The 25,096-nt window shown below is 60.7% G+C and overlaps 1 protein-coding gene across 6 annotated transcripts; it reads right to left on the reverse strand.

Moving 5' to 3' along the window:
• Positions 1–368: 368 nt before the first annotated feature.
• RPH3A (rabphilin 3A) lies at positions 369–24,522 on the reverse strand. 6 transcript variants are annotated; one of them, XM_080559356.1, is made up of 20 exons: positions 24,411–24,474; positions 17,581–17,669; positions 17,379–17,393; positions 16,578–16,721; positions 11,574–11,703; positions 11,394–11,480; positions 10,834–10,999; positions 8,873–8,995; positions 8,324–8,404; positions 8,174–8,221; positions 7,902–8,099; positions 7,145–7,224; positions 6,791–6,865; positions 5,824–5,933; positions 5,162–5,288; positions 4,978–5,034; positions 4,646–4,797; positions 3,474–3,555; positions 3,096–3,192; positions 369–2,849 (listed from the first exon to the last, which is right to left on the reverse strand). In XM_080559356.1, exons 2-20 carry the CDS (start codon positions 17,655–17,657, stop codon positions 2,719–2,721), a joined length of 1,980 nt encoding a protein of 659 aa, XP_080415482.1. In that variant the 5' UTR covers positions 17,658–17,669; positions 24,411–24,474; the 3' UTR covers positions 369–2,718. The 6 variants fall into 6 exon arrangements, with proteins under 6 accessions (XP_080415482.1, XP_080415479.1, XP_080415480.1 ...); XM_080559353.1 differs by lacking the exon at positions 24,411–24,474 and adding an exon at positions 23,269–23,405; XM_080559354.1 differs by lacking the exon at positions 17,379–17,393 and having other exon boundaries at positions 24,411–24,522.
• Positions 24,523–25,096: the final 574 nt, after the last annotated feature.

The following is a 25,096-nucleotide window of genomic DNA, read 5'->3' on the forward strand; positions in this document are numbered from 1 at the left end:
TAAAAATGCTGGGGTAGCACAGCGGGCAGAGGGTGGGTGCCGCTCACGGGCAGCACCCATGGCACCAGCACCCACCGAGGCACGGGGAGAGCCCACGGGTGTCTCAGCCTCACACGATGGAGCGATGCCCACCGGTCGCCCCGGCTTTTAACCCAGTCTCCCCAAACCCCACAGCAGCCCCACTGCACTTTTGGGGTACCAGAGGGCAAAGCCAAGCCGGGAAATGCTGTGAGCCCCCCGCCCTGCTGCGCTGCTCCTCACCCAGCATAACCCGGCGCCACCTCCTGACCCCCCCCGACCACCCCAGCCAGGTCCCAAACCGCGGTTCCTACACCCACGCGGAGCAAAAAGAAGCCAAGAAACTTTGCTTTTTTTTCTTTTCCAATAGTCTCACTTTATTAGATACCACATCAAGAGAGGATGTTGTGCTGCATGCAGCGGAAGACTGGAGTATTTCTAGTTCCTGTGTAACATTTTTCTCTTTTCGTTAATATTTGTAAACTGATATTTTGCTGTAAAATCACTGCATGCGAGTTGGAATGCAAACAGCGGTAGAAGAGGCTTTTTTTTTTTTTTTTTTTTAATACACCATTCCCAATCCATATGTGCATGCTCTATTTACAACGAGAAGTCATTCAGGGCAGAAATCACGATCGGAAAAACTCAGAGGAAGGTGGCAGTGGAGACGAGGAGGGCGGTTTGCACAATACGGCGAAGGGGAGCAGCAAGCTGCGCTTCATGTCACGGGTGCTGACGGATGACTTGAGCAGCGGTTGTCTGAAGGCAAAGCAGAGCACGCCGCTACGGGACACGGGAGGAAGCTACCCCAGTAAAAGCAACCCTAATTTAATAGTTCTGCACACACGGAGGGGGCTTGGCTGTGCACAGCTGGGATGGATGAAGTGCTTAGAGTTTTGTTTTATTTTTTCAAGGTGCTTTTGTCCCCGGGCAGACGTCTCCCCATCACGACTCGGGAGGGAGCTGTGCCCACCGGAAGGGATCATGCAGCATCCTGCAGCCAAACCCCTGCTGCAGGGCACCGTGAGCACCCTGCATTGCCTCCAGCACAGGGAAACGACCCCAAAAATAGGGGTTGCTTCACCCGGATCCTCTGCAGAGCCTGCTCGGAGGGCGACACAGCTCGGGGCCTCCAGGATGTGGCACTTACCCATGAAGAGCCTAATGCACGAACGGAAGGCAGAGTCCCTTTTCAAAGCATCCTCTCCCTTCATGAGGTGTGAGCAGAGGGCAGCCCCCCACCAGCCCCCCGTGGTTAAGGGCATTGAGGAGTCAGTGCTCTCGGTTACACCCCGCACCTGCATCCTAAAAGCAGAAAGGAAGCACGCTGCACAGGAGGACAAGGATGCCCCATAAAGAGCTCAACGATGCATGGAATTGCCGTGGAGAGGCTTTTTCAGGGGAGCAATGCAATTCCTGCTGTTTGGGGACTGCCCCACAGTCATAGGGGTCCTAAAATAAATTAAATACACGAGGAGGAAAGGCAAGGAAGGGGGTGGTTGGTGCCAGAGAGGTGGTTGCAGAGAGCGCTTTGGGGTACGCCATGTGGGGAAGCCCCAGGAAGATGCTCACTGCAAGTACCTACAGGGGGTTAAATTCCCTGGGGGAAGGATGTAAAAACAAATCAGCCAATAAATAAAATCGAGCATAGGAAAACGAGCCAACCGAGGGAAACGAAAGCTCCGCAGCACAGCTGGGCTCAGACCACAGCACAGGACAGCAGCGAGTTGCGAGGGGTTTGGGGTCGGGCGCTGTGCAGCACGCGCGGCTCGGGGCTGACCACCAGCGTCCCGGTGGTGCTCACGGAGACATTGCTGCGCTCAAGGCTGGCCAGAAAGAGAGGCTGAAGCAGAACGGGACCCAAAATGATCAACATCAGCCAGGGAGGCTTGGCTCTCCTGCTGGCGCTAGCAACTAAAGCACCTCCAGACGATGGTTACGGCACGGCTTGAAGACGACGGCTCTTGTGCAGACTTGCAATAAATAAATAAATAATGCATAAGTTGGAAGACCTCTAACTGTCCCAGCTAATTCCAGTGTTTGTGGTACTGTAAAACAATAATCCTTGGACGTATCAGCTAGATGGTGGGAAATAATTTCTCCCCCGACTTCCCTCCTGCACGTGGTGCAGCGAGCTGACCGTGGTTGGAAAGGGGGCTGCAGCTCCCGAGCTCGTGGGGTGACCACCCAGACCAAAGCCAGCTTCTCCGTTACTGCAGCCGGGGCACCGCAGCCACACGAGCAGTGCTGCCTGTCCCCTGCTGCCACCTCCGCGCTGCAGCCCCGGGGCTCGTAGGGCCGCGTGTCCCGCGGGGAGGTGGTGGGGACAGGGTGGGACGGGGCAGGGAGCGGGGCAGGAGGAGCCACGGGTCATCACACGTGTGCGCGAGGCCGCTGAGAAGGGCCGAGGGATGCTCGCGGGGAACTATTGCTCGACGACGTCGCACACCGGGATAATTCAATGACCCAAAAGAGAGAGGGGGAAAAAAAAAAAAAAAAGTGAATACAAAAAAAATCTGGGCTAGGGTTCAGGCGGAGGCGAGAAGAGGGCAGGGGATGCTCGGAGGAGGCAGAGCAGTGCTGCTGCCCAGGGGCAGGGCCGCGTAGCGAGGCATGACTGCGCTGGAAGACGGACAGACGGACGTCGGTCGGGCCTGCAGGGACGTGGCGGGGTGGGGGGGGGCGAGGCCTTGGCTCCCCTTAATCGCTGGCAACGTGGTTCTCGTTCTGGAGGGTGTGCCAGCGCTCGATCTTCTTGTCCTTGTTCTTCAGGCACTCGTACCAGTGTTTCAAGCGCTCCCCCTTGGCCGTAATGCCGAGCTGACATCCGCCTGGAGGGGGGGAAGCCACGATCAGAGCCGATGCTGACATTCCTGCACACCGTTTCCACCAGGATGGCCCCGTGTTTTTATTTCTCTCCACCTCCCGGACTTAAAACCTCCTGGAAATCCCCAGAGCCAGCACAGGAGGCCCCACAGGGTGCTGGGGACGGGGCAGGGTGTGGGGGGGTCCTGCACAGCTCGGCCCGGGGCCCCACGCACCCCCCCAAACCCAGAGCACGGAGGCCTGCAGCTCACCGATGTAATCGTTGGATTTGCCAATGTCGTAATCCCAGACAGAAATGTCCAGCGACTTCTTGGCCAGGTCGCTGTGCTTGATGTCGTAGAAGAACTCCTGCAAAGGGAGAACACCAGGGTTGCCCCAAGGAAAAGGAAAATCCACCCCAAAACCCAAAAAATGCAGGTAAGGACTGGCAAACATCCCCTCTGTACAACCAGTATTCATAATCAAGTGAGAGGACATTTATACACTAACGAGCTTCTCATCAAGCTGGCAGATGAGGCTCCAAGTTTGGGGTGCCCCCTCCACCCACACCCCACAATTCGAGGTCACCCACTCCCTGCAACACATGGTTAAGGTTGGTTTAATAATACAAAAATTGGATCTATCCTTACCTCGTTAAACTCAGGATTCAACGTTTTCTTTTTTATCTGGGTCTTATGCTTGGCCTTTTTTCCCATGTCAGGTTTCAGCCAACTGGGGGCAACAGAAAACAGCTCAAAATTCAAGTGAGAGAACAGCACGAGCTTATAAGCTAGGGGAAAAAAAAAAGTGAGTTTTTGGACTCAAAGAAAAAAACACAAATGGAAATACTGAAGGCAAAGAAATGGGTTAGCCGGTCTTCCTTCCCACCTTCTAAAATGATCTAAAATAAATGTAAAATGACTCAAATCCTGAATACCCCTTTTTTTTCCCCCTTGTATTGGCAGACTACACAGGGAAACCACCGAGCCGTTCTGCAGGGAGCTGAGCGGCACGGAGCTGCCGGGAAATGGGGAAGGAGCAGCCGGGGCCGTCAACATCTGCAGTGGCAATTGCCCAGCCAGGAATGTGGGAGATGGACAGATTTGTATATATATAAAAAAAAAAAAAGCTAAAAGTAGCCCAGCAGTGTTGAACAAAGCGCAGGCCAGCACGCTCAGCCAGGGCGGCTTCGCCCCGAGAATTTGGGATCCATCAGGGGCTCAAGCTCCGGGTCTGGGGGTCTGGCCGCGGACCCGAAGCTGAACCGCACCGTTGGTGTTCATCAGTTCCGTGTGGAAGTCGGTTTAAAAACGGAAAGCTTCTGTTTGTGGGAATTGAAAATAAAAAAGAAGAGAGAGACTGCGAAGGAAAAGCACTCGGTCCCGGTCAGCTACAAGAAAAGATGTGCAAGGTGCTCAGCACAAGAGTTATTGAATTATGTTCAGGGAGAACAGAAGGTTGTGTTTTGTTTTGTTGTGGTTTTTTTTTTGTTTGTTTTGTTTTTTTTCCCCTGAACAGCACTGAACAGCAACGAACACCCATCTGCAGCCACAACTGCAGCCGGGAACAGGTTGTGGTGTACGAGCACAAAACTAACGGGATCTTCCCCCGCACCCCGTGGCGATGCCGCTGCCCAGCCGGAGAACACCCTGGTTGAGTTTCAGCCAGGCAGGAGCACTGCCGCCTTGCTCCAGCATCACCAACAGTGCTTGGGAAGCGCTCTGCTCGCTCCAGGGGCTGTGGACGGAGCTCTGCGAGCATCAGCAAGGACAGCGGGTGACTGCACGACCACGGCACGGAGAGGCTCCCGGCTTTCACTTACAGCTTAACGAAGGGGTCCGAGTACCCGTTGGCGTCCATGGCAGCCAGGTGCACGCAGCGCACGATGCCCACAATCAGCCCGCCCTGCTGGGTGCTGTACATGAGGGACACCAGGATCTTGCCGCGCTCCTCGATGTCCCCGCCGCGATCCACCTGCAAGGGGAAGGGACCCGAGATGGGGACGCGGGGCTGGGCGTGGGTCCAGGCAGAGCGGAGACACAAGCGACACGAGGAAGACGTGGTGCAGGACGCCGTGAGGGTGCAAGGAGGGGCTGCCACGTGAGAGATGAGGGTGCAGCACGCCAAGGTCACCCACGCTCCGAGGGCTCCTACCTCCTCCTCGTACAGCGCCATGCCGCGAGACGAGCCGGTCGTCCCAGCACGCTTCATCTGGGGCGGGGAAGGGAAAAGGAGAGACTGCCATGAGCGACCGGGAGAGGCAAAAGGACTCCGTCCTGTGAGCCAGTTTTAGTGATCTCCAAAGTAAAGGCGACAAAGAGATGTCATGGGAACTCACTGGTATTACTCTCTCCAAGCAGATGTTGAAGTTCTTTTTCTGGTTGGCTTTGAGTTTTTTCAAGGAAACTCGAGTTTCTCCAATAAACTCGTTGTGGCCAAATTTGTCCTCATCGCACACGGAGATCCTGGAGGGAAGGGAGAGCACATCAGGCAGGTTGCAGCAATGCCTGGCACGTGAACCCGGCCCCGAAAGCCCCCGTGGGGGAGGCAGAGCTCAGCCCCGCCGCAGCCTCCAGACACCCGCTTCTGCCCCGACCAAAAGCGGCCAGAAAGCAGAACTGCTCTTCTGCCAGAAACGTCAACATCTTTTACGTGCTGCGAGTCGGGGCAAGGAACAAAAGGTGGAAGCTTCCTGCAGGTAGGAAGCAACAGCCATTTTCAGAAACCCCTTAGTGCTTTGTTGGGACACTGCCATGGAAAATACAAACCTATATACCGTAAGATTAAGAGCAATGCTGGTAATATATATTTTTCTTTTTAAATGGCCATTAAAACCAGCACATCCACGTGAAGCTCAGCGATTTGAACCACCACCTCTGCACGTCGGGTGCCCCGCCGAGCCCTGCGCTGGGTGCTGGAGCCCTGCCCAGGCCCTGCCGTGCCGCGATGACGCTGCCCGCCCCACCAACCCCCCCGGGACGCCCCCGCTCCCGCGCTTGCCTGAGCGTTTTGCGCTGCATGTCCTCGTCCGTGATGCCGTGGTACACCAGGGTCTCGTTCCACACCGGGTTGCGGGTGTTGCGCAGGGTCTTCGTCCTCAGCTTGTTTGACTACGGCAGCGACACGAGACGGGGGGAATTACACACCTGGACCACGCTCAGGAGCGCAGCCGAGCCGCTCCTCTGAGCCGAGCTGACTTGTCCAAGCACGAGTTCAATTTATTTCTTACACACAAATTTTGTTCAGACTAAAACGTCACCAAAGATTTAAGCTCTTTCCTGATCTAATGGTGTTTTTCCATGCTTCTACGGAGACGCAACCCGCAGCACCGGGTGACAGCCCCTGTGGCCCAAAGGAGGGACGGCAAGGGAAATGGGGAGCTGTCACCTGGGCACGGCTCGGTCACCAACACCCTTGCAAGAGACGAAGTAAAACTCAGCAAAAAAAGGAGCAATAGCATTCAGTTCCCAAGACGACGACACTTAGATTGGCTCTGCATGCGAGCAGGCAGCCCGCACGTCTCCGCACCCAAGGTAAACCTGGAAATGTCACATCAAGGGTTTCGTTCTCACTTCTCCCTTGCTTTCCCCATGGCTCCCCGGGGAAAGTTGAGCCGCAGGAGCGAGCTCCGCACCCTGAGCACGGCACCAGCACCCATGGGCCCCAGGTCGGCCGTGCTCCTGCCCTCCTGAACCATTTCCCCACTGTGCTGGGGAAGTAAGATTTCCAGAGCTTACTTTGATGAGAGGGGGAGAAAAGAGACGTCAGATTTTACCCACTTAATGGTTATTTCTCCACAGCTCTAATTAGCATGAGCCATGAGTTCAAAGCAAGCCAGTCTCTGGGTCTCTGGCACTAACAAGATTTCTGTTGGGTGCTGCGCACATTGATGTCCCCTCTGCCAAGGTCGGGGACCTTGGGGGGCTCCAGGAAGCCTCCGCTCCCTCCCCGAGCCCAGGACACCCACCTTGCTGGCTCCAGGCAGGAGGTGCAGCTTTACGTAGGGATCCGCCAGGCCATTTGAGTCCATCGGTTTTAAGCCCTGAAGGATAACGAAGGAGACACGGGGCGTGCATCCCCAGCGAGAGAGCCGGGAAAGAGCGAGCAGGGCCACCGAAGCGTCCCCGCCAGCCAGGAGGTCCCAGCCCATGTCCCCAGTCCTCCTTCCAGCCCCATCACGCCCCGGGAGGCAGGCACCACGTTGACATCCACAAAATAAAGGGGATAAGGGACCCGTGTGGCTGTGTGGCACACGCACAGGGTGACGAGATGTTCCCCTGGGGGTGGCAGGGGGGGGGGTCTGTGCCCGCCGTGCGCTCACCTTGGCCCGGAGGAGCGTGCAGTGCAGGGCGCTGTTCTCCTGATCGTACAGCAGGCTGAACTCCAGGGCGCCCAGCGTGGCTGGCAGCAGGGGGAAAACGGCACCTCGTTAAAACCCCAGCCAACAGCTCTGCTTAGCCAGCCCCAATTAGCAATAATTAGAAGGATTTGCTGCTCGGATGTAGAGGCTGCTCAAAGCACGGAAGGCGGCGCTGGCGTTGGCCAAGCTGCCGGCGTGCGCGCCCAGCCGAATTCGTGATCATCGGGGCGCTGCCTGATGTTCAAAGGGGGACGCAAGCCTGCGAGCCTCCTGGGGACCTGCCCTGGGGACACCATGCCACCCAGCACCAGCCTGAGGACGTCTGGCAGAGCAGATGGACAGCTGGAAGCCCGCGAGATCCTGCCCCGGCTCCGAGCCCTGCTCTCCGTCCCTCACCCAACCCCAGGTTTCAGGGCCTGAAACCGAACCATGAAGACACCCCTCGGGCTCTGAGGTCCTTCCCAAAGGCAGAGCTATCCAAAGCACCTGAGGCTGAAGTTTTGGCAAGGGTTTTGCTGTTTTCAGCTGGAGAAAAGGAGCCACAGGACAGCCCAGCTGCGACATTTCTTTGCCAGGCATCACAGCCCCGTTGGCATGGGGGGAGCGACACCCGGGCGGTGGGCACAGCACAGCCCTGCAGCAGCCACCTCGCCAAAACCCAGGGTTTCCCCTCGAAACCGCGGATCCCACCCGGCACCATCCCCCCCTGGGTACGCACTGCCTTCATCAGAGTCGTAGCTGTTGGCGTCCTCCTCCTCCTCCTCCGGGGGCGGCTGCCGCAGCGGGGCGGGGGGCTGCGGGGCGGCGGGGGGCCGGGCTGGCCTCTCCTCCCGGGCTGGGGGCATGGCGTAGCCCCCGCCACGCTCCTCCCTGGGGGCTGCACGGGCTGGCTCCGGGGGTCCTGCCGGTGGGCTCACTGCAGGAGAGACCCTATTACTCCCTGGCATGTGTCACCCCCCCACGAGCCCTTGTAGGGTCCCCATCTTTTACCATGTGCCTCCAGGATCCGTCCGGCTGCCCCAGGACCCGGCCTTCCCGCTGGGGAGAGATGGGTGGTTAGAGAGGGAACCGAGGGAGCAGTGCCCCATGCCAGCATCGGGGTGTCCCCATCCCCAGGGACCGTCCCCGCTGTGTCCTTACCTGCGGGTGCTGCAGGGCCGGGGGCGGCAGCGGGCGGCGGGGGCGGCCGCGGGGCTTGCAGGGAGTCGGCTCGCTTCACGCCTGCGGGGGAGGCAGGATCAGCACCGGCGTTTCGGGTGCACCCAGACGGCTCCGGCGGGGAGCATCGCAGCAGGGGGAGCACCGCAGCAACGACCCGCTGCCAGCCCCCACGTCCCTGCTGCTCCCAGCCTCGCGGAGCATCCCCGCTCTTTTTTTCCCCCCAAACCACCATTTTTCCTCTGCTGCTTTTGAATTCAAAGAACGCTCAGCACCGCTCCCTCCTTACGCCAGGCAGGAGCACCAAGCCACGCTGGTGTTGTGTCTCGTCCCCAAGTGGCTGCACGGGACAGGAAAGCGCCCACCCTTGGACACACACCTGAATTTCCCATGAATTACGGAGGATTTGGACATTTCCCAGCCATTTTCAGCTTTACCAAATACACCCACAAGCTCAGCCCCTTGGTGACAAGCGGGCACCGCGCTCCCACGGCCGCCTATGTCTGCGCCCAGCCCTTGCACAGCTCTCACCAGGGCTCCTGGTGGCCCCGCTCTCGGCAGCGTAGTCGCGGCCGTCGGCGTCCTCGCTGCCGCACGGCCCCGTCCTGGCCTCGGCCGGCTTGCGGACCCGGGCGGCCGCCGTCGCCTCGCTGCCTGCAGGAGCCAGAAGCACAGCGGTGAGGCTCGTCCCCTCGCACGGCCACCAACTGTGCCCAAGGGGGCAGGACGAGGCACCGAGGGGGTGGCAGGCAGTGGTGGGACGAGGAGGAGGAGGAGGATGGGTGCAGCCACTGGGGCATCACCCCCAGTGCTTTGCAGCATCTGCACCCAGCAGGGCACGGTGTGCTCTGCCCCACAGAGCCTGCACAGGGTGGTCGGGAAGGTCCAAAGGACGACGCACACCACGGGGACACCGGGAGGCACGAGAGAAAAAACAAGGATAGGGGCATCCATCAGCGCCTGTCAACCCCTAATGGCATTACAGCTCCACGGGCAGGGGGATCATCTTTTCCTTTTGCTGATCATCTTCCATTTATTAGCGAGACACCGGCGACAGCTGCCTGTGCCTCATTTACCTCCGCCGTCCGGGCGGATAAATCGCAGCCACATGCACCGGGGTGCCCAGAGCGCCGCTCCTTGATAAATTGCGGCCCGCAGATGGGACTCAAAAGGTCTCGGCACCCACCTGGCTCACGCGGGGCATAAATCTCCGCGGTGACACAAATGGGATGTTTATCCTTGGCTGCGCCCTCTGGGGCGCCGGGTGCAAGGAGAAAGCCAAACGCAATAGATTGCGGCGGGTGGGGAGGGGTGCTGAGCACTGGGGGAGCGGTGCTGAGCACGGGGGTGGAGGGGGGAACGAGCGGCTGCAAGCAGGAGTCCTGCCGCTCAGAGACAGCGGTGCACGGGGTCATTTTCCGAGGGAGCTTTAGGGAAATCGCGGGCAGGTTGTGGGCGTGCTGGTGGCCAGGAGCGGCTGTGACAAACCCTCCCTGCCTGGAGGAGGGCCAGCGGCTCAAAGCAGCCCGCTGGGGGCTGGGGGAGCTTAATGGCACCAGTTCCCACCACGTTTAAATAGGGTCTGAATTTAAGGGGTTCCCCAGCTGCTGCTGGCTGATGGAGGTCACTGCCCTGCTGACCCCCACCAGCGCTGCGAGGCGCAGCGTGGGCTGGGGCCAAGCCGGGCACCCCCGCACCAACAGCACCCCCAGGATCTGTCCCTGCCTCCAGGAGGGAGCACAGCTCAGCACAAGGCTGAGGAAGAGGAGGGTTTGCAGCCACCAGCGTCCACCTGGGATTCAAAATTAACTCGTGGTGCCAGCCCCTGGCCAGGCTGCCCCCACCGCGCCCCCACCTCGCTCTGTCCGCTCGCAGCACGGCACGAGCTGGAAACCCGACGCAGAGACCCGAGCAGCTCGGCTGCTCCGTCCCTGGAGCCCACGAGGCTCCTGAGGCTTCAAAGGGAGGTTTTCTAAGGACTGAAAATCCCGCTGGGCAGCATCCAACCACGGGGAGAAAACACCGGGAAAGGCATCGGGAGGAGGGCGCGGGCAGGGGGGGCGCACGGCGGCGCTTACCGCAGCGGTCCTGCTCATCCTCCTGGCCTTGGAAGCACAAACAGAGCGAGAAGCGGTGAAGCTGCTGCACACCCACCGGCACCAACCCGAGCTGTGCTGCCACTGGTTGCCCCTATTACCTCTTTTTGCCATTATTATTTACCCCCAGCACCTGCAGCACCACGTTCCCACGTGAACCCAACACACGGCCAGGCGCCTTGGCTGCTCGCACGGGGCTGCTCGCTCAGGGGGCCCCCCCAAACCCGGAGACCCCAGATGGCACAGCACAGTAAAAAACCCTCCACACGTGGGGGCGACTAGAAATGGGCCCTTTAGAAAGGGCTCAGCCTTCGTGACTGCTCTGGCCACTCTGCTAGGGCTCGCCCTTGCAAGCGATGGTGAGGAGAGCCGGGACCCCCGGGCAGTGCCACCTACCTCGGCTGGGCGCACGGGCGGGGAGCTTGGGGTCGGGGCCGGGGGGCTCCGCCGGGCTGGGCTCGCTGGGGGCCGAGGGCACCTTGCTCTTGCTGACGGGCATCGGCTGGGGCAGCACTTGCTTGGGCAAACCCTTGAAAAACCAGGCACCGGAGCGCTTCCACACCTGGGGGGGGGACAAGGCAGGGGGTGGGCACGCGGGGCTGAAGACGTGCAGCCCCGTATCCCCACCCCACAGCCCCTTCTTTCTATTTAATCAGCTCTTTGGGGCTTCTGTGTCCAGGGATGGGTCTTGCCATGACCGCCAAGAGCCCATCTTCAATCCTGAGATTATTTGCAAGGAGAAAAAAAAAAAAAAAAAAAAGGCATTTTATCCATAAAACAAGAGCATCCTACAGCAACCATGCTGACGAGGCCGGATGGGGTTGAATGGGGCTGTGGGGCAGAGGCAAAGCATCCCCTGGCCTGCCCCTTCTTGTCCAGGGGCTGGGGATGGGACAGGGCACAAACAGGGGCAGGGGCTGTGTCCGTCCCGGGCCGGGGGCCACGTCCACGCTCACCTCACGCTGCTCGCTGCAGATCTTGCACAGCCAGATGGGGTGCGGGCGGCTGTTGGTCGTCTCCACGCCGCACTTGGTGCAGACGTTCTGCGGAGAAAGCACAGCACCGTGCGGCAGCGGGACACCCCGAGGGGACCGTCGGCTCCGGGTTAAGGAGCCGGGGGTGGAGGAGAGCCTCACCTTCTTGCAGTCCTCGCAGACGACGCAGGCGGAGCCGCGCGGCCCCAGCTGCTCCCCGCAGAGGATGCAGCGGTTCACGCCGTCCCCCAGCACGCTGCGGCGCATGTCCTCCAGGCGGGTCATCAGGCGCCTGGCGGGAGGGGACAGGGGACAACCAGGCTGTCACCGCGGGCACGGGCCCCAGCACTGCCTCGGGCCAGGCGCTGCTTCCCGGCAGCAGGGCGTGAATGCAGCTGGGGGAGGAACACATCCCAGGGGACCCGCTGTGATATCACATTCCCCTATATCTTTACCACACTGGGCGCTCCTGTTGACTTTTACCACCGGCACGGGCCCCTACACGTGCACAAAAATGCCCAGTCAGCACCTTTTTGCCCAGCAGATCGACATCGACCAAGTGGCTTTTGCCCAAACGGAAAAAAAAAAAAAAAAAAAATCCACTCAGCCACAGAGATCTTGGAAGGCCTTTAGCGAGAGGGCTGAGCGAATTAATTGCTTTTCTACGGAAAAATATTGAGCAGAGATTACTGAAACTCTTGGCCCTTGGAGTAAATTACAGAGAGCCCAGGGGTGAGGCTGTAGGAGCACAGCTGGTCACCGCAGAGGTAAAACCCTCCACCACGAGTCCCACAGACCCCGCAGCGCAAAGGGGGCTTGCCAAGCCCACCCCACAGCAGCAGGCTGTCGTCAGCTAACCCCGAGTCCCGGCCCTAAAAACAGCACTGGAAGGGGAAAACCCGTTATTTATGCCACTCAGGGAAGCACGAGAAAGAAAGGACGGAAGCAAGGAGGAGAAACGAGCCCACCAGAGCAAACGGCAGCGATCCTCACCCGCAGGGGCTTTCCCCACTCCCACCGCAACGTGACCCGAATCTGACAAAGCCGCTGCGGCAGCACGCAGTGAAAAAGGCAGGCGCTTAGAAGGCACTTTCCCACGTGTCCGATGACAGCCGCGGATTTACGACGGCCCTGCCGCTGCCGGCACCTCCGCGTCGCTCCCAGCCCCGCCAGAGGAGCCGCGGGCTCCCCGTGCCCTGCGCCGACGTGCGCCGCTGTCATTTCGCGTGGGTCCTTGGAAAGGGCTGGCAGCTCGAGGGGAAAAAACCGGTTGTGGGTTCCACGGTGTTTTCTGACAGTCCATAAAATGCCCGATGGGACCGACAGGAGCCCCTGGGAGCCCTTCGGCAGCCACAAAACAGAGCCCGCAGCGGGGACGCAGCGCTGCGCGAGGAAGCCGAGGCTGCCAGCCTCCCCAGGGTCCTGCTCCTCGGTGCTTCCCAGCCCACGTCCCACCACACGCAGCACAAGTTCGTTGTCCCCTCCTGTGATAAAACCCTTTAGTTTCTTAGCAGCAAAGCACATTTTGCTCCCCCCCCCCGCCACGCCGCGAGAGCTCAGCTCCAAGGAGAGGCAGCTTCCCGTTGGAAATCTGCAAGCCCAAACAAACTTATTATAGAAACTAGAACAAATGGCACAATCAAAGCAGGAAAAAAAATGAAAAAAAAAAAGCCTTGGCATTTCAAGAGATTCATTATTTAGCTGCAAAATCATTCCCAGTCTCTCATTTAGCAGAAGCAGCTCCTTAAGAGGATTTTTAACCGGTGGAAGAGCTCCAGCAGGCAGCGAGCACACCTGTGGCACTCGTTTAAAACGGAGCCCATTTGGCTAATTAAAACACCCATTCAAGCCAGAGAAATTGGGCTTGCTTTTTTCCTGATCCAAACGCTGTCACGAGAGAAGCGTATAAGACATTAAAATACAAGTCCTGGGATGAACCTGCCAGAAAAGGCTGAGGCTGGGACCTGATGAAGATGGTGACGGGGGTGCAGGAAGCCCGGGTTTTCTTGGGGCGAATACGGGCTGTTCTCCTGCTCTAACAGCCGCAGGGCTTACGGCATTTTTAACAAACCCATCTCGACTCCTTCGCCGTGCCCTGCTGGTGCTCCTGTCCCAGCCGTGCTCTCACCGTCCCCTCTCTGCCCATGGCCAGGAGCAAGCCCTCTGCCTTCCCACGGGCCTCCCCTCCCTCTCCAGCCCTGGAAAGTCATTTTTTTTTCTCGCTTTTACAGCACACACAAAATAACCATCCAGTTCATCCCTTTCCACCGCACGTCTCCGGGGTTACAGCGCCGTTTTCTCACCACCACGCGCACCCCCAAGCGCCCGTCCCTCCGGCCTCGGCGTCAAGGAGCAGGAGATGACGTTTGAGATTGTTAAAATAAGGGAGCAAAAAAATAAAACAAGCAGGGGGGAATTGAAGCTGGCGGGAGCAGCTGGGAGCGTCGCTGCTCCTGGAATCAGCCTGGGAGCAGAGCATCCGTCATCTGCCCGGGAAATACGCGGGAGCGGCTGATGGCAGCGCGATAGCAGGGCCGGGCAACACGGAGCATCTGCAACGCTTAATGTGCGGCTGAGATAACGGCAGTAAAACACTTCCCCGGTAGTATAACATCCGCCTGGCCCATAAATATAGTTTGGGAGAGCAAGCAGAGTGCCCGCAGTGAGCAGCAGCCCGGGGAGGACAGAGCCACCGGCACCGCGTGCTGATGGCGCTGGGAGCTGGCACACCGCGTTTAAACCTTCATTGCCTCCGTGCTGCAAGGAGTGGTGGAAAATGTTTATCTGGGTCTGAAACTGCCCAAAACAAGCCCAGTACGGTGCTGGAGGTGGCTGCAGGGAGAAGGGCCGGGCACCGCTGCGGGACGGGATGGGACCCATGCGGCAAAGAGGAGGGGAAGTGAAAGGCGAGGGAGGTCACAGCCCGGCTGCGCAATTACGCACTGACCTGTCTCCGTGGGGAAATAACGTGCCTTCAAGGTCTGAATATTAAAATCAAAGCTAATTTTAACAGCATAAAAAAGATGAGAAGAAAAGCTGAGCTACAATCTAAAGAACTGAAATCAAGACGAAAAATTAGAAGCAGTTTTCTGCCCTTACAAGAGCACAGGTAGCAAAAGGTAAAGCATCACCTGAGCCTTGCAGCCCTGCTTTCAAAGCCAACCCCGTTCCTGTGATGACCTGCCAGAGGTTTGTTATTTCACAGGTTCATCGCCATCTCAGAAATAAGGGATGAGGTTTGGGGAAAAAAAATATCCCAGAAAATCAAGCAGCGCGTGAGCTGTCCCCTGGCTACGCATTAACCTCATCTCTTCTAGGAGCTGCCATCTCCTGCGACATTTCTGCCTGCCTCCAGCAGCCACCCTGCCCTCGTCAGCCCCTGTTCTTATTTTTGGGCTGTCTGAGCACGAGGAAGGAGACGCGAGACCGGGGTTCCCGGTGGAGCCTCCCCTCCTGCTGCCCACCGAGGTTAATGACTTAATCCCCGGGGACTTCGGCCATCTGCCGCGGCACCGCGTGCATCGTCCCGGCAATGAGCAGCCCAACTACGACACATCCCTGCCCCACAGCAGGTCCTCACCCAGGAGGTCTCCAGGAACGGCCGGAGACGTGAAATTCTACCTTCGAGTGCTTAAAGAGCACCCATGGGTGCTCCTGCATCCGCCGAGGCCGGGCCCCCTTCGGGGACGCTGCAGCCTCGCGGCCGTGGCTCTGCTCCACGCCACCCAGCCGCCAGCCCGAAGGCTCGCCCTGACGCCCCGGCCGCTCTCGAGTCCTTCATCAGCCCGAGCCCGACGTGCCCGCGGCGCTGCTTAGGATGATTCAGCTCCCGTTATCCTTCCAGTCTCCCTGCTACGAGACAACGGAGCCGGAAAAAAAAAAAAAAAACCAACCCAAAGTGTCCCTGTCCCCCTGTCCTACAACCCTCATCAGCATCCAGCCCACGTATCCCGCCGGCCGCCATCCACGCCGCTGCTAAAAATAGGCCTTCAACAGATTAATTTGGGCCGGCTTTGACACGAGTCTGCCTCCACAGACACCTCCCAGCGACCAAAATCGATCGGCTCCCGTCCTGCCGCGGGCGGCGGAGGTGGGGGGCACGGGGCTGGGGGGTTTGGGGAGCCAGGGCCCCACACCTGCAGTGTTATCGCTGCTCCAGTGCTCCCAGTACAGCCCAAACACAGCCCTCAGCTGCGATCTGTGGAGGCGACTCCGAGTATTTCCCCCTCTGGAAGGGACACTCACTTCACACACGCTATTCTTTATATTAACCGAACTTTATATTTTTCTTTACAAACCAGACTCCCATTTTTTCCCCCGCACGGGAACAGAAAATCCATTGGGGTCCCCTAAAGCCAGGCCTTCTGGGGCACCTCCCAAGCACGCCCCGGCAGACCGAGGGCCGTGGCCAGCACCGCCGCAGCAGCCCAGGACCATCCTGCAACACGCGGAGCTCTCCTGGAGAACCTCCACGCGTGCCACAGGTCTGGAGACAGCTGCAGGAACGCACAACGTGGGGAAAAAAAAAATAAAAAATAAATGATCTCCCTCGCCGCTCAAATTCACGTGAATGTAATCCAAGGAAGCGCCGCCGCTGAGCGTAATCCTCAGCAGGCTGGGAATGTGCAAAGCTGGGGAAATGCTGCTCCTAAGCGCTTTTTGAGAATGAATCACCGCCACCCAGCTCCCCGTGCCGCTCGGAGGTACCTCGAGCTGCTTTCTGCGGCAGCGTCTGGCCCTGATGTGCGGCCGGGAGCTGGTTGCAAAATGCGTCCTGCCCCAGTGGGGGAAGGCTCCGGGACCAGGTCAGCCTGGCAAAGGGCTCGCTGCTGGGCTGCAGGAGCAGGTCCCTGCCCCAAAAAGCAGCCGGGGGTTGCGATGGACCCAGCCGTGCTCCCAGAGCAAGGCAGACGCCTCGTGGGGAGCTGCAGCTCTGCTCGGAGGCGCCTGGGGGCTCAGGGCACAGGCACTGGGCAAAGAGCGGCCGCTCTGCTCTGCCAAACGAGCCATCGTTAACGATCCCTGCTGGGCTGAAAAATCCACGAGAACATAAATTCTGAGCCCAGGACGCAACGTGCCATCCGCACACCGGTGAGGTGCCCTCCATTGCACGGCCCAGGCACCATCGCCCCCCAAAACGAGCCCCCCCGCGCCGCCGCCGCTCACCCGATGCGCTCCTGCTCCATCTCCTCCATCTTCTCGGCGCGGGCGATGACTCGGTTGATGATCTCCTTCTCCTCATCCGTCAGCTCCTCGCCTTTCCGCGGCCGCTCGGGCTGCCCGCCCCGCGCTGCCCAGCCCGCGGGGAGCCTGCGGGGAGAGGACAGGGAGCAGCCGCCAGGGCCGGGCTCAGTTTTTCCTCCTTTTCGGGGACAGCCGGGCACCAAATTTCCCCAAATAGGGGAAAATCGGTACTATACCTCCCCGTCCTCCAAGCTCTCTTCCAGCATGCCCTGGATGCCCCCTGCCCGCACTGGCAGCCCGGGAGCCAGCATTCCCATTCCTGGGGACTGTGCTGTCTGCCTTTCCCCCTAATTCCCTAACGTGGGGGCTCAGCAAGCACCCACGGCGGTGTCCCACAGGCCATGCATGTCCCCTGTCCTTGATGTCCCCTCCCGTGACATCTCCAGCCCGGCCCCATGCTCAGAGTAGATGGAAAAAACAAGGTCTGATGACCTGGCTCTGAGCATCTTTGCAGTTCCCATGTCCCAGAGCTGCTTTGAGGGCACCTAAAACTGCAGCCCGAGGTGCTGGGGCTGCTCAGCACCTTGCCCCCGAGCCCTTTGCCCGGGCTGCGGAGCTCTGGGGGAACGCAGGCTGCCCCAAACTCCTTAAATCCCTTGGCAATGCCTCCAAAACTATTGCTTTTCTTACACCCAGGGCGAGATCCTTCCTGTTCTCTTGGGACCATCAATAGCAGGTGAAGTGCAAGAGGAGAAAAATAATTAAAGAAAACGAGATACTTACTGCTCCTTCTCGCCGCTGGAGGCACAGGGAAAGAGAGGACACAGGGATTAGGGGAAAAATGGGATGGGACCAGCTCCACCTGCGCTCTGCCCCCTCTACATGCTCCCCCCTGGTGCCTGGGGACCCCAAACCAGCCCAGTCCCACCAGGATGGGGGCTGTGGGGAGGGGGCAGTGCCCTGCCCGCGGTGCCCCCGCTCTTACCCGGCTCGGAGGGACATGGTCCTGTCGCCGGGGCACATCCAGCGGTCGGAGCCGCTGCCCACCACCGCGTCGGTCATCGCCGGGGGGTCCTGGGGACACACGGAGTGAGTCGGGGAGTGAGTTTGGGAGTGTGCCGGGCGGTATTTAGCGGCTGCCGGGCACTGACTCATCCCACCGGGGAGCCAGCCGCCTCGCCTGATCCTTGCGGGAGGGGAGGAATCCATCATTTGCCCACCGGGGTACGGCAGAGCTCTTTGTCATCCCAGCCCTCCCCGCTGGCACCCCAGCACGCTGACAGCGAGGAGGGGACGGAGCAGGGACGGAGCAGCCCGGGCCCTTCCGTAGAAAAAGAACCCTACAGACTAGGAAAGCTTCCCCCCCCAAACCCAGCACCCCGCCCCCCCCGCTGGAACAAAACTCCTGCTTTTGCATTTTTCTTTCCTCGAGTCCTTGGGAAACGCAACCCGGAGCCTTCTCCCAGCAGCAAAACCAGCAGATTTTGGGAAAAAGCCGCCTGATGCGAAACCCAGCCCGGCTCTGGTTTCTGCAGCTCGGTCCTTACAGCCCGAGCACCCGTTATCGCCATTTATCCACCCATTTTTCGCCACTTCCAGGGCCATGCAGCACGTCGGGGCTGCTCTGGGTGGCAAACCCGAGCTGATGCCAGCCCCACGGGTGGGCGCTAAGGGTCGGTCTGTCCGTCCATCCGTCCGTCTGTGGGTCCCTGCACCCCCGCAGAGCGCAGAAGCGGCGCTCAGCAGCAGCCCCGCCTGCATTGCTCGCAGCACCTGCATTTGAATTGCTTCCTCCTGCCTGCAGCACAACTGGGGGGGGGGGGGAAAAAGTGAAAACGGATCCCGGACCCCTCTGCAGAGCCCGGCCCGTGGTGAAGGCTGCAAACCTTCCCCTGGTACGGGAAAACATGGGTGAAACCCATCCCAGTTGGTCCCACACGGGAACGCCGGTGCCAAGCACCGATGCGGGTGTCCCAGGGCTGCAAATGGGTCCCAGAAAACGGGAGAACAGCCCCCAAAAGATGGATTTCAGCAATTTTGGACCTCTTTGCTGACTTCAGCAGCCACAGGCCCCGGACTGCGATGTGTTTCTCAGGAGGTCAGCCCTGGCTTCACCTCCCAGCACAGGCTCCATCCGTACCCACACAGGTGCTGTTCCTGGGGCTGTGTCCGCATCCCAGCCCATCAGGGAAAGGAATTAGGAGATTTTTTTCCCCCTGGGGAGCTGAGTGCAGGTAGGGCTGAACCCATCGGGGACAGGACAGCCCCAGCAAGAGGAGAGGAACAAAGCCAAACTGTGCTGGGATGAGGAGGAGGATGGAGGCACCAAGGAGCGAAGGCCGGTCAGGGTTGGGGATCCAGCAGGACCAAAGGACGACCCCACCACAGCAGAAGGACCTTTGTAGGGTAAAATGCACCTCCAGCTCCCAGCAAAACTCAAAGAGGGGCACTGGGAGGGTTGGGAGCTGCAACCCCAAAACTCTGAGCCACGAGAAGCGTGCAGCTTTCCCAGCAGGGAGGGGAGGGGAAAATCCCCATCCTCCACTTTCCCCTCTGCAACGCTGCAGGGGGTTTTTTCCATCCTTCCCGGAAGAGTTAGCAGAGATCTGAGGATCTCCTTTGTTTCCCAACTTCAGAAACGAACGTACGAGGAGGGGAGGATGCAGGGTAATTAGTGCTCCGCCGGCTTCGCACGGCGTCCGCGCGTTTGCCAGAACAGAGGGCTGGGACGGACAAGGTCGGCTCAATAAGCACACCGCTCCTCTCCAGCCCCGCAGCCGCCACCTCCGGCACCTGCACTGCAGCAGCGAGCTCCTACCAGTGATTTACGGCCCCGCCGGGCACATACACCGACCCCAAACCCGGGGCTCCGTGACCCCAAATCCACGCTGCCCCTCTCCAGGGCGCCGTGGCCACAGGCTTTGGGTGCTCGGGGCTGAGGGGTGGCCAAGGGAAGGTGGGAGGCCCATAGCGGAGCAGCACAGCCGAGGAGAGGGGAAAAGCCCTGGGATTTCCTAGCAAAAGGGCCTGGGGAGGAGCGGTGCTTCAGCTGGGGGGACAACTCCTTCCCCCCCCCGTGGCACTTTCCTCTAAGAGCAGGGAGGCCGCGGGTTCCTCGCCGTGCTGCGGGCGGACGAGAGCCCGCAGCTGGAGGAGCACCCGAGCCTCTCCCTTCGCCTATAAATAATAGATCTTGGAGATCTACTCTGCATTACTTCCAGCAAGTACTCTCGCTCGTCCTAGTGCTCGGGTACGCACTTTTAGCGCACGGCAAAGAATAAAAACCACGGCTCAGAGCAGCTTTCCCCACCCCGATCCCTGCGAGCAAGCGGGAGGCTGCGGCAGCCCGAGCCACGGGGCAGCGGGGCTGGGAAACGCTCACTGAAATGGCAATATTCCGCCCAAGGTTGCCCAAATCCCCCGTGGCAGCAGGGGAGGGGGGGCTGTCTCCCAAAACGACACGGCCCCTGCTCGCCGCAGACCCAGACATGCAGGCTGTGGAAATCACTGGCACGACCCTGCCAGCTGTCCAAAACGCAGCCGAAACCCAGCCTGGGAGCATCTCTCGCGTGGTTCAGGGCTCTGCTCTGCCTCCAGCACAGACACCACGGCTGGTGGTGAGAGCTGCCAGCCCCAGCACGACCCCAAAGGTCCCCGAGCAGGTGGGGACGGGCCAAGTTCCCCAACCACAAGCAGAAAAAGCCGGGGAAGAGCGAGGCGCGTCCCGGGCACGGCCAGGAATAGCAGCGAGGGCTGAATTCCTGGCCTTGTGGAAGAGCCACGTGACGCTCATCACGCCGCTCCATTGCCTCCGTGCGACGGAGCCCATGAATTTGGTCCTGCCTTGATAAAAAGGGATCGAACATCCCCGAATCACCCCGCACGGTGCCAGGGCGAGAGGGGAGAATTCGCAGGTCCACGGCCGGTGCCTGAAACGCAGCAGCGGCACCCAGGGAAGGGCCATGGGAGCCCCTTGGTGTGAGCCCACCCTGCCCCACGTCAGGGCGCCGGGGGACGAGGGGGTGCTGGCCCCCCCCGGCTGGACCCGAAGCCGCTGCCCCCATCGAGTGGGCGTCTGCGGAGAGGGGCCGACCAAAAACCACGGGGTTAGCGCTCCGGATATCTGCCGTACCGGGGTAGAAAACAGAAAATTCCGTGTTTTAAAGGCTCCCGGTGCAATAATCAGGCTTTTGTGGCGAGGCCAACGTTTCGCACTTCACGGTGCCTGCAGAGATCGTCTCCGCCGGCAAAGACACTGACACAGGCAACCTATTTCCCCAGCCTTCCCGGCTCTGCAATGCAGCTTTCTTAAATATTGAATAAGTCTGCTGCTCTACACCACCTGCCAGTGCCAATGATGAGGTAATTTTTGCATTGACAAAGCCTGATGCGATTAATCTGCTTCGGAGGAGCAGGATTGCCAGGCTGCCCGCACGCCCGGCGCAAGACGCTCCCAGGCAGCGCGCCGGCGGCAGCTCGCCATCCGGCACCGGACCCCCGGCGAACACCCCGAAGCGCCGCTCGGGGGCCGAGGCAGATGTCACTCGGCGTGTCACCACCAGCCGGGAGCTTTTAGGATCCACTTGTCATCCTGGCCCTGCCGGGGTTTGGGGATTTGCACTGCCTGGCCGGGGATGGGAAGGGAAAAGCGAGGCGCAGGCACGCGGCGGCACGAGGAGGCTCCCCGGCTCCAGCCCCACACCCGGGGGATTTGGGGTGCAGATTTTGGGTGCAGTGACCTGCTTGCCATCATCCAAGCAGTGAGACGAGCGAGTGCGGAAGCCGTGCAGACACCAGCCACTTCAGGCTCTGCTGCAGGGCTGGAGCCCCCCGTTTCCCAGCACACACACACACATCCCCAAAACGCACACCGTTTTTCGGCTGCGTCTCTCCCAGACGGCAGCTACAGCCACCAGACCCTTTCCACCCCGTGCCCCTGGGTGCCCAGGGGAGCTGCACAAGCCACCGCGCACCCCAAACCTGTCCCAAATGACCCGGAGGCAGCACACACCCCACCTCAGCTCGGGTGCAAACCATTTCAGAGAGTTGGGGTAAACGAAGCCAGCTGCTTCGTGGCTCACACTTCAGGAAACAGCCCACGTTACTTTCCTTCAATAAAAAGGAAAATGAGAGGCAGATCCCTGCTGGCAGAAAGGTGTGGAACCGGTAACCGGAGCCGGCTGGCCCCGAGCCACCCGGGGACATCGGGGCGTGGGACAGGGCAGAGCCACCCGGGACACGCAGAGCCCAGCTGATACGTCCCCGTCTGTGGGTGTTTGCTTCCTGGCCCCAGGGGAGACGCGCTTGGGGGATGGATGGCATGAAGAGATGCGTTTGGGGGATGGATGGCATGGGGAGATGCGTCTGGGGGATGGATGGCACGGGCAGACGCTGGGGGGCAAAGTGCTCCGGCCACGCTGCAGCAAAAGCAAGGGCCCAAGAGGCCTGGAAATTCAGCTTTCGGGAAAGAGCCGGAGCCAGCGCGTGCTAACCCCGGGGTTATTTCATCCTTTGGCCCCACGAGAGACCCCTGCAGGTAAAAGGGAAGCGCGGCCCCGCAGCCTGGTGCTCCTCAATTCATTAGGGCCAAACGCAGCAGGTAGGTGACGGCGATGCCTGCAGGTGCAGCGATGCACAGATGATGGGCACAAAAGAAAATGAAAGTGCTGTGAGTTCTAGCCACCCTTGGGTGCCCCGATCCCATGGCACCCCCTGAGCTGCACAGTACCCATCCCCCGGCTGCTCCTGCCCCCAGCTAAACGCACACCACGGCCCAGCCTGGAGCAGCAGCACCACGAGCCCCACAAATGGCTTCGGTTTGGCCAACGCCTCTGCCCCCCCCTCGAGCTCCATCCCCTGCCACAAGCCCTTTTCTCCCTCCCCAGTTCCCGGCGTCCTGCCCTCCAAAGACCCATCCCAGGGCGGCCGAGCGGCAGCGAGCAGCCAGTTCTGTTTGAGAAGCACGGTGACATTTCCTCAAACAGCTCCTTCGCAAACCGAGCGCTGTTATGATGCTGTCACCGGCATTTACTCCCGCTGATTAATGGCTAGAAGGAAAGACGAGGGAAAAAAATTAAATAAATCACGTTGGGGGTTGTGGGACTTGTGCCGGGCTCCCCGGCCAGGCAGTGCCCGCGCGGTGCCACCGAGAGCACCAGTGGCGGTGCCATCGCTCCTCCTGCAGCAGCAGGGCTGGTCCGTGGGATGCTCAGCAGCAGCTCACGGGACACAGTGCAAGAGCCACGGGGATGAACCGGCCCCATCCCATGGAAGGACAACGCAGGGACCCCCCACAACACCGGCTCGAGGAAGTTTAGGGCTGTAAAACTCCAAGAAGCGCCCACGAGCCCAGCAGGCGAGGGCTGGCGATGCAAAGCGTGCTCAGAGGTGGTGTAGCCTGCTTGCTGCTGGGGAGGTGGGGAGGGACCCCAAAAGCTGCCCCGCGGAGGCCAAGGACCAGGTCTGCACCGCGACCCTGCACAGCACCAATGACCGGGGCGGGCTCACACCGTGTCGCCGGACAGAGGATGCTCACGGCTGCGAAGCCACGGGCTGCAACGCCACGCACACAGGTGGCAGTCACTGACCACGGCTCCTTTCTGCCCCCACACCCTCAATAAGCTGCGGGTTCACCCATCACCGAGCCATCAGTCCCGAAGAGGAGAGCCCGTACCCTCCACGAGTGCAGGATGGGAGCGATGCTGCTCCAACACGGGTGGGTGCAGCAGGGACAGGAACCCTACAAACCCCCCTGCTCCTTGGCCCCAGCCACACCCCGCTTAACGAGGACAGGGGATTAATCAACCTGGCCTTAAGGCAGAGCCTCCTACCTGCCCGGCCCTCGGGGGACTCATTAACTACAGCCACTAATTGGCAGCAGGTGCAGTGACACGGCCTCCCAGGGGGACACCTGTGCACAGGCGGGACAGCTGGGACCGGGGCGCCCAGCACCAGGATGGGCATCGCCGCCCGCTCTCGGGTCCCCGGCGAAGCGTCCCCAAACTTCAGCACCGCGCTCCTCTGCCCTCCCGGGAAGCTGGCACGGTGCAAAAGGAAGGCTGCGAAGGAGGAGAATGAGCCGAGCAGGCTGGAGGCAGCGAGGGATGCTGTTCGTACCCGGGGAGGGGTTGCTCCCAGCGGGGTCGGTGGGTCTGGAAATCCACCCTGCAGCCCACTCGCGTGGTGGGGGCACAGAGATCCCGCCGCATCACCAGGGGCAGCTCTGGAGCCTCCCAGCCCGGCGCTGCTCTCCTGGGGAGGCCGCAGAGGGCTGCGGGATGCTGCGGCAGCCCCCGGCCTGGGGCTCAGCACCACGGCCCCCCGATCGCCCCCGGCAGCTCTCGAGTCCGCCCCTACGGCAAAAGCGAGCAGCTCGATCCCCGCCAGACGAGCGATGCATCACCGAATAAAGCCCGGTCTCGCAAACATTAACTCTATTTATTTTCAGGCTAAGCTGCAGCCTGGGCTTTTGATAGCAGTAATTAAAGCGAGCGGGTTCAGCTGGCATCCTCTCTGCCCCCCCGCAGCCGGCTCCCCGTGTTTTGAAGCCCCGTACCCCTGCTCTTCATTGCAGCCCCCCCAGGAGGAGGGGACCCCCCGACCCCCCCACTTTTCCAGCCCCCCGGAGCGATTCCGCACGGAGCTCTCCGGCAGCGAAGCGGAGCGGCGCCGATTGCTGGGGGACGGCTCCTGCCCGGAATCCGAATTAACACAATCCCCGCACGGCTCAGCACCCCGCTCCCGGTCCCGCAGCCCCCCGGGACCCCCAGCCCGGGGCCGAGGGGGGGGGGGGGCGGCGGGGCTGAGCCCCCCTACCTGGGCCGGGAGCGGCTCGGCACGGCTCGGCTCGGCGCAGCGCGGCTCCGGCAGCACTGCGGAGCGGGGAGGGGGCGGCGCGGGGAGGGGACACGGCCGGGGCGGCCCCGCTCTGCTGCCCGCCCTGGGAGCCGCCCCCGGCCCGGGCACAGCCAGCGGCAGCCCCCCGACCCCCCCCATCCCATCCCATCCCATCCCATCCCATCCCATCCCATCCCATCCCATCCCCAACCCATCCCTGCGGATCTCCCACCCCATCCCATCTCACCCCATCCCCATCCCCATCCCTATCCCTGGGGATCTCCTATCCCATCCCTGCGGACCTCCCACCCGACCCCATCCCCATCCCTAGGGATCTCTCACCCCACTCCTTCCCCATTCCATCTCACCCCACCCCACCCCATCCCATCCCTGGGGATCTCCCACCCCACCCCATCCCATCTCACCCCATCCCCATCCCTGAGGATCTCCCACCCCATCCCCATCTCATCTCCCACCCCACCCCATCCCATCTCACCCCATCCCCATCCCTGAGGATCTCCCACCCCATCCCCATCCCATCTCCATCCCAGTCCCATCTCCCACCCCTTCCCATCCCTGCGGATCTCCCACCCCACCCCACCCCATCCCATCCCCAACCCCATCCCCATCCCATCTCACCCCACCCCACCCCATCTCACCCCATC

This window comes from Anser brachyrhynchus (assembly GCF_964034855.1).
Source record: "Anser brachyrhynchus genome assembly, chromosome: 17".
NCBI classification, from domain to species: Eukaryota; Metazoa; Chordata; class Aves; order Anseriformes; family Anatidae; genus Anser; species Anser brachyrhynchus.

What these genes read in the sequence shown, in the direction of transcription:
- RPH3A (XM_080559351.1), bottom strand. Translation starts at nt 17,807, where the DNA reads ATGATGGATTCCTCCCCTCCCGCAAGGATCAGGCGAGGCGGCTGGCTC. An exon ending in TCTGCAGCGAGCAGCGTGAG is followed by an intron (nt 11,000 to 11,393) that starts GTGAGCGTGGAC and finishes TCCCCCCCCCAG; the next exon opens with GTGTGGAAGCGCTCCGGTGC. An exon ending in GCACGCTCCTCCGGGCCAAG is followed by an intron (nt 6,866 to 7,144) that starts GTGAGCGCACGG and finishes GTTATCCTTCAG; the next exon opens with GGCTTAAAACCGATGGACTC.